Source organism: Sitophilus oryzae, unplaced genomic scaffold, assembly GCF_002938485.1.
Source record: "Sitophilus oryzae breed Bouriz unplaced genomic scaffold, Soryzae_2.0 scaffold_813_pilon_pilon, whole genome shotgun sequence".
NCBI classification, from domain to species: Eukaryota; Metazoa; Arthropoda; class Insecta; order Coleoptera; family Curculionidae; genus Sitophilus; species Sitophilus oryzae.
The window spans coordinates 3,593,339-3,611,306 of NW_022147432.1; the positions used below are offsets into that span (position 1 = coordinate 3,593,339).

The 17,968-nt window shown below is 33.1% G+C and overlaps 1 protein-coding gene across 1 annotated transcript in view; it reads right to left on the reverse strand.

Annotated features, from left to right (window-relative positions):
- LOC115889276 (trafficking protein particle complex subunit 10) overlaps positions 1–15,734 on the reverse strand; it is a 31,875-nt gene extending 16,141 nt beyond the window's left edge. Inside the window, exons 1-11 of the mRNA XM_030909227.1 lie at positions 15,478–15,734; positions 15,206–15,423; positions 14,962–15,148; positions 14,701–14,903; positions 14,364–14,639; positions 14,096–14,302; positions 12,945–13,130; positions 12,600–12,889; positions 12,284–12,551; positions 10,592–10,771; positions 4,571–4,831 (exon numbers count right to left, since the gene is read on the reverse strand). Coding sequence (XP_030765087.1) covers positions 4,571–4,831; positions 10,592–10,771; positions 12,284–12,551; positions 12,600–12,889; positions 12,945–13,130; positions 14,096–14,302; positions 14,364–14,639; positions 14,701–14,903; positions 14,962–15,148; positions 15,206–15,423; positions 15,478–15,559 — 2,358 coding nt within the window. The 5' untranslated portion in view covers positions 15,560–15,734. The remainder of the gene's footprint in view (positions 1–4,570; positions 4,832–10,591; positions 10,772–12,283; positions 12,552–12,599; positions 12,890–12,944; positions 13,131–14,095; positions 14,303–14,363; positions 14,640–14,700; positions 14,904–14,961; positions 15,149–15,205; positions 15,424–15,477) is intronic.
- Between the last annotated feature and the right edge of the window lie 2,234 nt (positions 15,735–17,968).

Sequence of the window (17,968 nt, forward strand, 5' to 3'; positions counted from 1 at the left end):
AAACCAAATAAAAATAATGAAAACCCAAATGAAAACTTAAATCAGCGTTTTTCTATATATCTATATATATTAGTATTAATATTCTTGTTGTTATAATTATTATAGTTATTAGATTTTGAAAAAAATATATTATTAGCAATACATGGTGTCCCAAATTCAACCTAAAATCTAACACTAATTTTGAAATTTCCTGTATAATTAAATAAAAATGTTTTAAATTAAATTTTGTTTAATTTAAATAACAATATACCATATAAGTGAACTTAAATAAATGTTAGCTTTAAAACACTGTATGTAGGTACCACCAGGAAGAAAATGGATGTAGAACAGTTCTTCGAAAGACAATTATTCAAAGGAGAGTTCTTCGAATGGACAATTCTTGGAATGGATGATTATTAGATTAAGTAGAAGAGAGGCATTTTGTAAAATATCTTAAAACCAATAAACAATGACTGACTGACACTGACACTAACCCGCTCGCATTCCAGAAAAAATTGTTGGGAAATATTTCTTATTTTTTTTATGAACACTAAGAAATAACTAAAACCGACCCACAGACCGAAAGTTTTTTTTATAAAAAAAATGAGAAAATAATTCAAACTAACCCAAAGTTACCGACATACACTTCTATTATCACTTTTTTTAACCAACACGAAGTAAAAAAAGTAGGTTGAAAAAAAACAATTAATTATTAAATATTCGAAAAATAATTGTCTTTTTGATGAATTGTCCATTCGAAGAAACGTCCTTCGAAGAACTGTCCGGATCCCGACGAAAATAAACTAGGACAACGAAAAATAATGTGCGTTTTTAGAATATAAAAAATATGGTGTCGGTCACGAAACCAGTCATTATTTTGATTAAAATCAAAGATTAAAATCATTGACATTTTTTACAGCTGCCATGAGCATTTTATCATTTTTGTGGTACCTGCAACAATGATTACCTATAGATTTTACCTCTTATTATAGTCTATAATATGTAAATAGGTATTTATTTAGGATCGCGTATTATTAAATTTGTTTGCTCCAGTTTTTTTTTGCACGATGGTACCTACCTATTATAATATTTTTGTTATATCACGCCATTCCATGAAATATTGCAAAAGAAAGCCGATTCTTAATCTTGCTTTTGCGCTAAACCATTTTTCGGGTCAGTTATCAAACTGTTGGCACTAACCTGTGTAATTTTATAACAAATAAATATATGTATAAGTCATCCTGTACCAATAAAGCATATTTTGAATGAAAAAAGCATTAATTTAATCCAATACGCTTGAAAAAATCGGTGTGAAATCAAAAATTCAATGTAAATTTAAAGCGCCGCTGAGAAGTTTGTCTGCCACATGACGTCACAGGCCGAGCAACCGTGCGCATGAACATACCGTTGTGAGTGTATCGTGGGTTAACCCTTAATATAAGTAAATGTGATTTTTTTTGTGATCAACTTAATTTTCTGGGATATGTGATAAACAGTAATGGTATTAAACCAAATCCGTCTAGGGTAAAAGCTATTGTAGAATACACGCGACCACACAACGTTAAGCAACTTCAGCGCTTTCTTGGCTTATGCAATTTTGACAGATCCTTTTGTAAATCGTTTTCATCATTTTGTGAGCCTCTAACGAAATTATTGCGGAAAACTGTTCGATGGGAATGGAAAGAGCCACAATAGAAAGCTTTTGAGAAGATAAAGGATTTATTAAAAAATGCAGCAATGCTTTATCATCCGGTTTTGTCAGCCGAATGGCATGTCAACATAGATGCAAGCGAATATGGTTTAGGGGCACAACTTTACCAAGTGTTGGATGGTGAATCTCGTACGATAGCTTATGCGAGTCGATTATTGCTTCCAAGAGAAACGCGGTACCATAGTAATGAAAAGGAAGTTCTTGCGGTGTATTTGCGTTAACTCGATGGCGTGTATATCTATTGGGTCGCCATTTTACGGTGCATACTGATAATAAAGCTTTAACGTATATTAACACTTGTCGACTACTCTCGCCGCGAATCGCGCGTTGGGTCCTAGCCTTACAGGAATTTGATTTTTCTATTGAGCATATTTCGGGAAAAGATAATATTGTAGCAGACGCGCTATCACGGGACAGTGCTAAAGCTCCCCCTTATCCGGAGAATAGATTATTCAAAATTTTATCAACTCTTAAATTACCCACGGAGTTTTTAAGAAAAATAAAAGCTATCGCAGTAGTGCAACGCGATGATAAAAAATTAAATGATATTATATCGGCACTATCATCTGATTTAAAACTACAAGAACGATTTGCACTCCACCAAGACGTATTATATTATCGACAAGCATCCGATGAACCGTATTTGGTTTGTGTTCCTAAAGTGATGCAGTCTGATTTTGTTGAAGCATATCACGAGATGTTGGGCCATTACGGTGTATATAAAACGTGGTCAGCTCTTCGCACCGAGGCTTGGTGGACGAATATGTATGCTACTATTAAAAAAATATTACGACACTGTGACGTCTGTCAAAAGACAAAGATATCGCGCATGCCTAAACCACCTATAAATCCTATTATTCCTGATGCTAAAGGTGACTTAGTAGCTTTAGATTTATATGGTCCCCTACCGCGAAGTCGTGCTGGTGCCAAATATGTTTTAGTAGTCTTGGACGTATTTACTAAATACATTGCGTTATATCCTTTAAAAAATGCAACCACTCGAGCTGCACTTAATCGTCTAATTTTAGATTATTTTCCTAAAAATGGCCGACCAAATCGTATTCTTTCAGACCATGGTTCTCAGTTCACTTCTAAACGATGGCGAGAAACTTTGGAATCTCTAGGTATAAAGGTTATTTTTAATTCGATTAGACACCCCCAAGCAAACTCTTCCGAAAGAGTAATGAGGGAACTAGGACGCTTGTGTCGCGTATATTGTGCGGGGCAACATACTCGTTGGGCACATGAATTAAAAAGATTTGCTGTCTTGATGAATTTTGTAGTTCACGAATCGACAGGTTTTACTCCGCACGAATTGCAGCACAACACCACCGTGCCTAAATTTCTTCCGTCATTTCTTTCAAATCCCATCGGGACACAGGATGTTAGTTCGGAGAGGAAAATGTGGCTTGCCAAAGAAACATTACAAAGTCGCGCAGCACGGAGAGCTATTAACTATCCAAGTCGACCATACCCGGTATTTAAAGAGGGAGATTTAGTTTTACTTCGATCTAATAATATATCCTCTGCTTTAAGTGCAGAAACAAAAAAAAATTCTTTTGTTATTTGAAGGACCCTATCGAATAAAGAGTGCTGTAAGTTTTAATACGTATATGTTAGAGCACCCGGAATCGTTTACTGAACGCGGCTTATTCCACGTAAGACATCTTAAGGCATATCACCCGCCATAAATTGTGTGAGCTATATAGTTATAGCACATATATTGATACTATTTATTAAATTTATAAATTATGTGAACCTCGTGTGTTCTTCGACCTCTCAGTTCACAGGGAGGCAGATGAAACAGAATATATTAGGTTATTGATTATTTGTTGTTAAATTGCGGAACTACATGAAAATATTTTAGTGTAAATGTAGTAAACCTTATTAACATTCAATGCGTTCAAACACCCGTCTTGTAGATGTCGCCGCTTATACCCATTTTATTAAATAAATCTGGTATGCGGATAAAAAATATCTTCGATTTAAGTAAATTTATTTCTACATTTATTCTTAACTTTTGCAAATAACGGCGGCAGCCTGTGGTTTAAAATTTCACAATACATCTTATTAGTTATTATATTTTGTATGAATTAACTTGGTGCTAGCCATTATAGCAAAGAGTTACAAAAGAGAGAGAGAAATACACGAGGAACTTAAACTATCGCCTTTTACTTCATCAAACCGACCCTCAAAATTTCCCCCTGTTACATCTTTTGGGCTTCCTAAGACAGAGAGCGGCAGTAGAGCAACCGTGCAAACTAGGAAACTTGTCTTTAACGTCAAATGAACCAATAAAACCAGTAATTAAGTTTCCAACACTTTTTTCCAAGTAACCCCTCTAATAAAATTTATTAGAGGGGTTACCTATAACCTAATCGCATTTGACTGGCCTATTAAATACATATTCATAGAACAGAAATACCTAAAGCTTCAATTTCCTACAGAACAGTGCCGTAAAATTTTGCGGTACCTTACAATATACAGGTTGTTAATTTGTTTATTACTCGCGGCAAGAGCTTTATGGTTGAAATATGCAGAGAACCCAGAGAGTCGGCAGAAAACCCTATAAGTGCAAGCGTTCTTAATAGGCAGTGTTGCCATTCTGTTCACCTATAAGTAACTGTCCAGTTAACAACCTGTATATAAAATACCGATACATATAAAGACCAAATATAAGGAAATAAATTAAATTTTTACATTAACATTAATTATTGAAAATAGCGTTTTTACACGTTCATCTCTGATAATCAACTATCAAACCAAATCAACTAATCAAAGTAAGTAGAAGTAGTAAGAAGTTTCACTTCAAATATGCGCACATAGTGCAACACGCAACTTTTTATAATGTCAAAGTTTGATAAACTGAATTGTACTTACTGGTTCAATCAGGTAACTTCCTATTGTTAATATCAGGTTCATCACTTGTTCTATGCCCAAAAGCAAGGGACCAGCCCTTTTATACAGTCTTATAGAAGGACTCTCTTCCCTCACTTCAATTGTCAGCCGTGGAATGAGCTGTTGAGACACCAAATGAAGTTTATTAATATACAGAGCTGCCACTCCTATACAGTACTTCCCTATAACTGTGGCAGTTTTACTCAGTTTCAGTACGTTTACACCTGGTGTCAGGGACGTGGGCTAGAAACATTTAGCGATATTATTAATCGTTATTTATGTTAGAGGCTTTGATCATCTTAAATTCTTGATCTGCAAGGTATTTTAACGCATAGGACAAAGATAAAGCTAGTTACTTTAACCATTGTTACAACACATAATATATACAGGGTGCGTCTCAAAAGTGGTTTACCCCTATAACTTTTTTATTTTATCAGATAAAAAAGCGAGAATTGGTATGTTAGTATATGACATAAATTTTAATTGATTGACGTATTCAATTACTTTCGGCCACTTCCTGTTTCACCGGAAATGACTACAACTTTTGATTTTTAAAGGACACCCTCGGCATTTTTTTACTTTATTCGATAGAAAATGACATTATGAATAGATTGATGTATCATATGTCAACTTTTGACATTTTTGCTTAAAACAAAATTGCATTTTAAATTTCAATCTAGAGTGCCACGGCTGTGTTAAAAACACTACTTTTTTTATCAAGGAGCCTTGGGAAAATAGATTTGATCGTCTAATGTTATTCGTGTCTTGTCCTGGCCGTTTAAAAGATACCCAAATCGTATTTTAAGTATATTATATATTTATTTTAAGTATCTCAATTTTTTCAAATGGAACGAGGGTGGCTCTTTAGCATATTTGGAAAAAGCATTTTTTACGAATAATTTTGTACCACACACTTGGTATTTAGAGTCAAATTGTCGTTATGAATCGCATGTTGCAATTTCAAATAAACCATATTCCAAAATGTCAAAAGTTGACATATGATATGTCATTCTATTCAGAGTATCATATTCTATCGAATAAAGCAACAAAACACGGAGGGTACCATTTAAAAATCAAAAGTTGCAGTCATTTGTCATTGCAATCCTAATTCATGTCATATATTAATATACCAAATCTCGAGTTTTTATCTGAAAAAATAAAAAAGTTACAGGGGATGAGCCGCTTTTGCGACGCACCTGGTATATTTATAGTTATATAAAATTATAACATAAAATAAATCTAAAGTGAAAATATTTTTATGTTAGAATTAAGAAACAATGAGCGACATGCGCAAAGCCGTTTTCACATAAAATTAAATAAGAAATTTAAAGATTACCAACGCTAATCGCAGGTCATGACAGAGTGATGGCGCATAACGGGTATATAATATAAACTTGCCTTCATTTTTTGAATTCATGCTCATGACAATCATGAGCTCATGAGCATTGTGAGTGTTTTGCTTGCTGTTTATAAAAATATATGCCTTTATTTATAAATTTCCCGCCTTTAAATTAGAGGTGTGCAAAGATTGAACGAGTCGTTCATTTGAACGAGTATTAAAAATAAATCGTGTGATTCGATTCACTGCTTAGAATACGGTTCGTTCAATTGAATCGTAGCCAGCACGGATCCATAAGAGTCGTGAGAATTGATTCATTGCTTGCAATATGGTTCGTTCAATTGAATCGTGGCCACGGATCCATAAAATTTGAACGATGAGCCGTAAATAAGAACCGTGAGAATTGAACCGGATCACAATGCGATCGTTCGTTTCTACGGCGCGGCGCGGCGGTGATATAGACATCAGGTAGGAGTCATCATAGAGTCAGGCACCGATATTTAGACTTGAACAAAAGCCCTAAACCAACATCATGGGCATAAAATGCAAACGATAAGAATGTTATTTACAAGAAAAAAGCTTATTTATACTGTGCTTAGTACGGGAGTATCTGTAAGATATTTAATTTTTACGTTAATATTTTTGTTAAAATAATATTACCGACTATAAACCATAAATGGACTAAAGGACGAAATCGTGTTTTTATGCAGCTCCAAATAAATATTGTTGGCCTGTGTTCAATATGATAAAAAAACGGCGTCGGCGATGGTTATAAAATGAAAATCGCTGTCATTTTATATGTAAAATTATATAGGCAATGTCATCAATGTTCATTTGCAAGCCAGCTGGATGCCATTTTTTGGATCATGCGGTATTATATACTATTTATTATATGATTATTAAATCGGAATTAAAATATGGCTCTAAAAATATTAAATTGGTATTAAGAAGTATTTAATAAATAGCATATATGAATTGGATTGAAAATTTAATATTAATAAATAATAATTTGTAAAATGATCAATCTAATTACGCTAGTGTCATAAAGTGTTGAAAAACAAATGAATGTATATTTCTTTTTGTACCTTAAGTTCTTAAGTAATTGTCCGGCCAAATTATCGCCGGCGCCGGTAGTGCCAGTTCGGATCTATCGGAATATGAGAAATTGAATCGTGTGATTCGATTCGCTAAAAAGAATCATAATGCCCATCACTACTCTAAATGGACAAAATTGCGATACTCTATATAAAGTGCTAAATCTTAAAATTCTTTAATTCAATATTTGGCAATACTGCTTAAAGAAATATACCAACACACTTTTTGTCTCTTTTTAACATATTTGATTTTTCATTAGAATATCCCAATCATTATCTTACACATTGAAATGCAGACCTCAGATTTAAGATGACACGCCTGTTGTAGGTAGAACCGTGGATTGAAAGAATTGAGAAGATACGCAACCTAATGCAGGGCGAATTCGTGACAAGGCTGATTTGATTTCCCCTTCTCAAGTGCTGTACGGTGGAGACACCAATCGTTCTGCGGTCGACGCACAAAACGCTTATTTTCTCTAATTCGGCCGGCGCCGGCGAAGGCATACTGAAGACGGTGTTGATCTTAAAGCGACAGTGTTGCCATATTAAAAAGTAATATCTGTAGTACATTTGACGAAAATATATTTGGATAAAAAATCCGCCTTTATACAGGGTGGCGCACCTCATTCGCCTCGGTTAATTATAGGAAAAAGGAAAGATGTAGAAACAAATTTTTTTATGGGTATATTATGTAGAGAGGCAATGTGCATAATTTAAAATTATTTTCAAATGTACAGGGTGTCTCAGAACTAAGATCCATACAAAGTTATTTTTTTTCTTATGGAACACCCGGTATTTGATTTCCTATTTGGATTCTTGGACATAAAATAAGGCATTCATTATAAGGGTATAATATGTTTAAAACCTTTGTTTTTAGAGATATTTGCATGCTATAATGAAAAAGTTCTCAACACCCTGTACATTTCTTTTCAGAGTTAATTCTTGTGTTGACTTTTAAGCCAGAGAAATAAACTTTACTAAAAATATTTATTGCTTCCTTAAATGTATACAGGGTGGCTCAAATTCGACGCTCATCATTGGGATTTCGGAAACCGTAAGAGATACAGAGTCGGTTAAATGGAGGCAGAGTTGCGCAATTTGATGCTCAATAAAATGCCGCATTGCATTTTTATATTTTATTTTTTTTTGCATAAAATATTCTGGTGATGGAATTTTCTGTATACGAAACGTCGGCAAATATCAAAATAACTATATATAGTGTTTTGAGTGATGAAAGGATTTAATTAAATTGAAAAAAAATCAGGTCCGTATTTAAAAAAATTAAGTTGATGATGGTCGCCAAAGCCGAAACCCCCGAAACCTCAGAGTCAATATTTAATCACACAGAGAAAAGTGGCCATGAAAATGCGTTTTTCATTTTATGTTATAAGCCAAGAAACAATAGAATAAAGCCAAGAAACAATAGAAAACAAAATCGAAAATTCCGTGTTTTTTTTCGAATATATTCGGAAGTATTCGGAATTTTTCAAAATGTAATACGGCATTTTATTGAGCATCAAATTATGCAACTTTGCCTCCATTTAACCGATACTGTATCTCTTACGGTTTCCGAAATCCCAATGATGAGCGTCGAATTCGAGCCACCCTGTACAGGGGTATCAAAAATTGCTAGTCTATTTTAAATATTTATTTTACATAAAAACATCGTTTATTTCAAATACAACACTATGTATTTTTTTAAATAAGTCGGAGCAGATTTAAATGCTCTAAATACATATTAGGGTTTCCTATACCTATCTGGCTCAGATTTTGAATAAAAAGCGATTTTTCAATAAAATTGAATAAAACTGCTCTCAAGATGGCTGGTGTCGCCATGGCAATTTGCTAGCGACAGTTAGTAGCTATTTTCAAAATCGACATTAGTTTATGGACTTTATTTAAATTTATAACAGTTTACTTTTATTTAATTTACCTACAATAGTTTAATAAGTATTTATTATTTTATCAAGAAAAATAAAAAAGTAGCTCTTTGATTTATATTACCCTGACTTGTAGATATATTGGATTTTCTATAAAAGAGCCAATTAAGGCAAATTCATTTTCTTCACTTCCAACGACAGACGACAGGTTTCTGCCTAATAGGATTTTTATATATCACACTCTACTAGCTATGCGCAATAGGAAAAGCAGTTTTTCAAAGAAGCGCTTGTCAAGGAAATTCCTATTTAGATATCTTTGAGCATAAACCCTTCAGGCCTTCAGGCCAACAAGCAATTGTCCTCACAAAATAAAATCACTAGTAATATATTCATTCCTTCCGCCAACAGATACTACTTCATTTTTCTTGATAAAATAATATATACTTACTTATTAACCTTATTGTATATAAATTAAATAAAAATAACAGTTATAAATTTAAATAAAGTCCATAAACTAATGTCGATTTTGAAAATAGCTACTAAGTGTCACTAGAAAATTGCCATGGTGACACCAGCCATCTTGATTACAATTTTATTAAAAAAATCGCTTTTTATTCCAAATCTGAGCCAGATAGGTATAGGAAACCCTAATATAGTTTGAAAAAGCATTTAAATCCGCTTCGACTTATTCAAAAAAAAACATAGTGTTGTATTTGAAATAACGAAGTTGGTGTGTAAAATAAATATTTAAAATAGAACTACAATTTTTGATACCCCTGTATACATTTAAGGAAGAAATCAAATTTTTTAGTAAAGTTTATTTCTCTGGCTTGAAAGTCAGCACAAGAATTGATTCTAAAAATAATGTACAAGGTGTTGACAAGCTTTTTTATTATAGTATGCATATTTAAATATCTTTAAATAACTCAAAAACCAAAGCTTTTAAACATATTAAACCCTTATAATAAATGCCTTATTTTATGTCCAAGAATCCAAAAATGAAATAAAATACCGGGTGTTCCATAAGAAAACATATAACTTTGTATGGATCTTAGTTCTGAGACACCCTGTACATTTCAAAATAATTTTAAATTATGCACACTGCCTCTCTACATATACCCATAAATTAATTTGTTTCTACATCTTTCCGTTTTCGTATAATCAACCGAGGCGAATGAGGCGCGCCACCCTGTGTATTGAAAATTTATTCGTGTTAAACATAGAATAAACAACAAAAATAAAAATTCTTTTATAGGTACTGAGTAAATCGTATGATCGCAAAAAAGTCGTTTAATTTGCTTGGAAATGATGATTATAGACATTTACCATAATATTTTACATATGAAATAACGATCTTCATTTCCAAGCCAACTCTGACGCCGTTCTTTGTTTAATCATATATTATATTAAATTGTTTAATGATAGAAAATCCGTAACGTATTGTAACCAAAATCCGTAGATTTGAGGATTAATTGTTAGTTTTGGCAACACTGTCTCCAGCAACCACTCACTCTGTCGACTGAAAGCAGAACTACAGCACTAAAAATAATTAGAGAGAGTAAATCTCGGAATTCTCGGACAGGCTGACAGTAACGCCAGCTACATCTCGGACAGGTTTTGTGCCACGAAATCACCTATAAGATAACGCATCTTCTTATTTCTTCAATCAACGCAACGGTAGAACACTAACCAAATTTTCTACTTCAAGGCACAAGTCCAAGTTAGCTTGAGTATTCGGAGATGAGCTGTCTTTTCTTTGTAGAGTAAATTTTGAGGCAATGCCTGAAGTATCTAATTGCTTGTTCTGCTTATAATCTAGGGTTTTCTTGATTTTGAGCCTTTGTAAAAAAGGATCCTGCCATTTTAAATCCTAAAATATGAAATATTTAGATCAAAACTAATCTTAATATCAATAAGCCCTCATAAGGCTAGACAAAAAACGAGTAAAGCGTTTTAGCGTGTAAACCGATTACAACGTCTTTTTTATATATTAGTCAGGCCACTCACATACATAAATGCTTTAATCTCATCAGTAATTTTTACTTTATATAGAAATAAATGTAACACCGTGCACTGAATCTTCACAGACTGGGCAGCAACAGCGACTCCGACCAATCGTAGATATATAGACGGCGACCACTCCTATCTCTATATACCTACGATAGTCGAGTAGAGGTGTGTAGTTCGTGAACGAACTAGTTCCAATGAACTATTCCGACCCCGGAATGAAAGGAACTAGTTCCTGGTTTCTCAAAGAACTAGTTCCTCAGGACCTGTTCCGGGATCGAGAATGTGACCGATATAGAATAATATGCGACGGCGACGAATCGGCCAGCGCGCGTAGCCCGATTGTAGGCAGGAGTGGGGAGTGCCAGCCGTACGTTATCGGATCCGGATCTAGAGGAACTAAACTAAATAAAAGACTAGTTTACGTACGAACGGATCGGGCCAGCGCGATCGATGCTAAGCAGGAGTGGGGAGTGCCAGCCGTATGCCGTATGTTATCGGATCCGGACCTAAAGGAACTAGATGAACTAAATAAAAGACTAGTTTACGTATAGCTCAGCCAGCGCGATTGATGCTAGGCAGGCGTGGGGAGTGCCAGCCGTATGTTATCGGATCCGGACATAGAGGAACTATTAAAAGACTAGTTCACGGGAATTTATTCAGTCAGCAGATCCGAGATATAATACAAGGCGACGACGATGGATTCGGCCTTGTCTATTGCCACAGCCGGCGCGACGTAATTACCACAGAAAATTGTCGTGGATACTGTTTTTGATTTTTACTTTGTTTTTTTAATATTTTATGGGAATGTTTCACTTTAGGTCCCTAAAATTAAGAAATATCTTATAAAACGAAGTAGATATTCTGAATTTTTAGACAAAAACAAAAAGCTTGAAGTGAGGAAAAATAAATTTTTTCGTAAATTTTTCGTACTATTTCCTCCAATTGATTTGTGATACAGTTTTAAACTCTGATTTGAGTTTCTTTAATTTTTTTATCTGCTATAAAACTTACCTATATGTTCTTAACATATGCAATTACACGTCTTCTTATATTTCGTACATTATAAAAATTATAATGATCTGTATAATTTTGAATAGTAAACTGGGGGTGAATAGTTCTGACTGAAAACGAAATCCATTAGCAAGCAAAGGGGATGTCAATGTTAGTCGGGAACTATTGTGAACTAAGGACTTAGTTCAAGGAACTATTCCTCTGGAGGAACTAGAACTAAGGAACTAGAATTCCCAGCTCTATAGTTGAGTAACCATCGCGCCGTCGCCATTTCTGGCCGGTCTGTGCCGATTCAGTGCGCATTCACCTTTACACGCGAAATCGCTATGCCCGACGCCGAAATCTATTTAAAATTACCTACCTTTTTTGTTAGCATCTTTCCAGTTTGATGTTTCTCATTGTTTTTTTTATCATCTTCATTTTCTAAAGAAACACCCACAAAAGTACAGACCACTTCTTTAGGAAAATTTGACTCTATAATAAATTCAACTTCTATTTTGGCTCCTTGCATTACAACTAAATCGCTTGTGATATGAACGCTGTTTATCTTAATAATGTCATTAAAAGGCACATCCAATGGCTTCTCTAACTTTAATAAGAATTTGTTCATCTCGTCAAAATATCCCCATCTAAAAACCAATTAGTGAGATAATGTAAAATAAATCTATTCTTTTTACCTTATAAGGGTATCCACCTCTGCAGCAGCACATACATACGCGCAAGCTTTGACATATTTGACAGTATCTTTAGCTTTCTTGTGACATTCGGCTAAACTAATTTGTATCTGCGCAGCCAAATCTTGCCAACCATCATTTTCAAAAGTTCTAAGGGCGTCACCAAGAAAAGCTGCAGCTTTTTGAGTTTCGCTTAGCAAAAGATAGAAACTGGCCAATTCCTGGCCTACTAAACGAGCCATTCTTAGACGGCCAACATGTTTATATGTTCCCATGGCTAGTTCAGCTAATTCCTAATGAAAATATGAATATAGAAAAATATTAAAAGTAACAATAAACTAAACATACTAAATAAGTCTTGGTAAATGCATCTTGAGAACATAAAGCCTCTTTTAGCTTGTCAGTTGGTGATGGGTGGTTTAAAGGGCCAGGGCTGTCACCCATCCCTGCTGATAGCCCAACAACTATGTGCAATTGTTCTGATGAAGGGATTGCATTGGGCATCAAAGCACATAATTCACCTAAACTTCTTATCTAATGAAATACATTAATAATATCAAAAAATGTCTATACATATGTGGCGGATTCATCTCTCCAAAAAAAAATCCGATATGGGTATTTCGCCACTGCAAGGAAATCTACAAAATAAAATACTTATTTTGTGTAAACACTGCTGCGTTAATCCAACGAAGACTAATTGTCAGCAGTTAGGTTTACTGATAAACAAATATGCCTAACAAACAAAAAAATGCTTCACTCTTTCCGTCGTCGAAAGCAAAAAAATATATATATATACAATAATTTTAAACCTTCCACACTGTGTTTGTCATAATGTGGATCAACCTGCTCTCACTACCGGTTTCGGAGCCTTACTCCATCATCAGGTGAGCTTGGGTCGATTCCACAAAATGACAAATACAGCGCAGAGTACCTAATTCCGACTTGTGTGGAATTAAATTTCTATATCAGCAGTTCAATGGCAAGAATTCTTATATAATTTTATTATATACCTATACTGCTAGAAATTTGTTTTCCATTTTATAATATGGCTTGCCTGAAAAAAAGCCTTTTTACTCTCGATAGTTGCGCCTTAAATGGCAAGCAGCAGTTAGATGGCAAGAATTCTTATATAATTACTATATTAATTTTTTGATATAATGTCATTTTAACAGGACCTCAACGGTTTTTGTGGACGTATCTGTTTTAAAAAAAACTAACGTGCTCTCGAATAGTTGCATTTAAATATTTTAAATGTTTTTTTTTGTTTATTCTTTGTATTTTTTGCTTCAACGACCGAAATAGATAAACTTTCCGAAACGTTAAGCATTTTTTTGTTCATTAGGCAAATTTGTTTATCAGTAAACCTAAAATGTACAGAAGTACAAAATATAACTATTTTATTTTGTAGATTTTCTTGCAGTGGCGAAATACCCATATATGATTATATTGGAGAGATTAATAATATCAATTAAATAAATGTAAAATTTGAAATTTGATACCTTCTGGCTAGCATATTCCCATAGAGAAGCTGTATGTTTTGAATACTCCTCAACTTGATCTGCCTGATTGAATTTATCACAAATCTGAAGCACTTCCATACTGCCTAAAAACAACCAACACCAAACAGCACCTGGTGGAGCAGTAATCTCTAAAATATTCAATTCCTTGACACATGTATGCAAAAAAGGCAGACATCTTGAAGCCATCTATATAAACCAAGATATAATATCATTATATACATTCTTTTCAAATCTTGTATTATTCTACCTCCCAAATTCTATTGGTGAGCAACAGCATTTGTGCTTGTTTTGAAAATAAATATGCTCGCAATTCAAGTATAGATGGATTTGATGGTAAGAGAGTGGGTGCCAATTTCAAGCCATGCCACCTTTCAAGAGGTTTTTGAAACTGGTACAACCATTTCAAATTGTCACAGCTTGTAAAATTTACTACAAACTGGGAAAACAGTGCATCCAGTTCATCATATTGTACTAAAGCCTCATCATTTAAACCTAACATCTCTAAAACTTGAGCTAATTCTTCCTGAAGAGTTGACAAGTAATTAATATTAAAGAATAAAAATATTAAAGAAGTACCTAATTACCTGCAAAACAAAATATTTCATAAAATCCCAACCAAGTTCATTCCTTTTCTCCCTTTGCTGTCTGACATGATCCTCTAACCTTGATAAAGCTCTAGCATAAGCAACTAACAATAAATGCCTAATTCTTGACACGAGACCTCTCCAAGAATCTGCAGTTTTATTTTCAGATTTTCCTGGATTTATTACTGAGATACATCTATCACCTAATAATAAAAATAACGGATAGTGAATAGAAACAATGTAATTTTAAAGTAAAGGTACCTTGTTTTAAAGCAAAATCTACTCTAATTTTATCAAGAACTGTTGTCCGTGGTATTAACTGCTTTGTTCTTTTTCCATCATAATTTTCAACTACTACTATCAGCCAATCAGATATATCTCTAGAATTTAATTCCTTAATCCATGTTTCAATGTCCTCCCTGACATTGTTTTTGTAAAGATCTACATCCTAACAATATTATCTTTAATTTATCTTATTCTTACATATCAATATTAATTTACATACTGTGCAATCAGTCCAGTAAATATGAAACACTGGCTTTCTTATTAAATCCCACTGGCCAGGTTTTGGCAGAGCAAGACTACTAAATGGGACAAAAGTTGCTCCAATATGCACGTTTCGAATTGGGCGCCCCAAAGATCTTTTCCATTCGCAGGCATCTTTTGGTAAGGCCTGTGTCAGATTATCCTCTATTGCTGAAAATACCTCCAATTCCCCACAACCTTTAAACCAGCGTTATTATACACTAGTAAAATAAAATACTCCCTTTTACCTACATGTTACGATGGGCCTCCTATCAGTTACTGGCCCCTTAGGTTCACTTTGATCATCTGCCAATTTACCATTCATTTTATACATTATTGTTATTAACCAGGAGACATAGAAAATACCATTGTTACGACTTATCAATTTTTAGTGATAGATATTCCTTCTATTCCAATATGGTAAACATGTATTAAATATTTTCATTTAAATAACATAATATGAAAAACATTTATATTTTTAATATGTGAAATGTGACGGGACAAAATTGACACTCAGCTGATAAACATCATATTTGACAATATAAACTTCAAAAAAGGTTTTAAAAACATATATAGATTTTAATTCACCATTCATATACCCAACTTTATTTAAACAAATTACCACCAAAAGTTACAATACACAATAATAAAAAAAAGGTAAAGGTGTGGATCCGGTGGCTGACCTTGAAGCCCATATTTGCTGCTTTTGATCATCGATACTACGCAAGCGCACATCGTCGATGTTGCCAAATTGCAGTTTATTTTCGAATTATTTGCAGTTGAAATTTTTTTTTTGCGTGTTAATCAATAATAATACAAATTCTATAATTTCAGATTTATCTTGATATCCAAAATTAAGGTAAGAAGGATAATGAAGATTGTGAAAAATGAAAGTATTATAATATATAAAATTATAATAATAATAACATTTATTTATATGTTTACATTAGAATAAAATTTATCATTTACGGATTTTTTCTTAATGGTTTTAAACTTATTAGAATTATTTTATTTCTTTCAAGTTATTTAATTTCTAGTTATTTACAGGCAACAATATTTTTGATTATATGCATGTATTGATGTTTTGAAGTACTACCATGACGGGTCTTATTATAGAACAATAAACGTCAATCGGAGATAGAGGTAACATTTTACCTATTATATAATGTTACTAATATAATATACATTGATTATAATTAATGTTTGTATCGGTAGAACCGCGCCACAACTGTTTCCAATTTTCCGGATTACTGTCATCCCCCTGGTTTGTATCATAATTTCTTAAAAATATCAAGCATAGATATCAAGTTAGTGGATTTTATCGAAGAGTGTGTTGATAAGACTAAAATAAGCTTTATGTTTTATCTTTTTCTCTTTAGAAGGGAGATGGTTTGTATCGTAAAATACATTACAGTATTTAATATCGTGTACTTTGTTATTTTCTTAATTTACTGTAATTTCTTGTTTCCTATAATGCCAAATCTTGACAATATGGTGAAGGTTGAGTTTTGATCTTATTAGTTTAATAAGAATAATAATAATAATAGAAATACAAGACTAAATTAAGACTTAGTTTGTGATTTATATTAAGATCTTTCTTATAATATTTGTTATGTCTTCATCTTAATACTATATTATGCTTGGTCTGGAAAATAAATGTTAAAATATCTTAATTTTGCATATCCTATTCATCCTTCCATTAGGAAAAATATGGTTTATAAATCATATATGCTAAGAAAATCACATAAATTAGGTGTAAGAATAGAGCAATCTTAATGTAGCAGAAAAATTAATGCAATATATGTATAGGCAGAATTAAACAAGGTAACTGTTAATGTTGCTGAAGCTGATTCTACAATTTTAATTACGGAGGCTAAAAGGCCTTTTAAGGCCTCCGTAGTTTTGATGGAATGTTAAAAAAAATCTATTATGAACATAACATGGAGCTACAGCATTTAAAAATTAAAAAAAAAAGAAAAAATTTGGACACATCCCTTTTAATTTCCCGAATTTTTTTAATAAAGCACTTTTAAACGTAGCATAATAATCTAGATAGGAATCTAGAGTTTTATTTCTATATAATTTTATTGACTGAAAATACATAATAAGCGTTCACGTGTTGTGCGAAATATTAAAATAATATACCGCGTACTATGATTGAAAAAAAAAATAGCGTCAGCAATGACTATGAAATGAAGATCACTGTCATTTTATGGAAATGCCCTCAATCGTCATTTCCCAGACAACTGGACGCCGTTTTTCCGACCATACGGTATATATTGACAAAAAAACACTGAAAAGCACATATTTGTTTTCTACTGAAAATAATTCCAAAATAATTCACAATCTGGCAACATCGAAGATGTGCGCATGCGTAGTGTCTGTGACTATATGCAGCAAAAACTCGTTTCAAGGTCAGCCACCGGATCCACACCATTACCAAAAAAAATGGTAAAGGTGTGGATCCGGTGGCTGACCTTGAAGCCCATATTTGCTGCATTTGATCATCGATACTACGCAAGCGCACATCGTCGATGTTGCCAAATTGCAGTTTATTTTCGAATTATTTGCAGCTGAAAATTTTTTTTGAGTGTTAATCAATAATAATCCAAATTCTATAATTAATTTTATAGTTTCAGATTTATCTTGATATCCAAAATTAAGGAATGATATATAAAATTAAATATATAAAATTGTAATAATAATAACATTTATTTATATATTTACATTAGAATTAAAAATT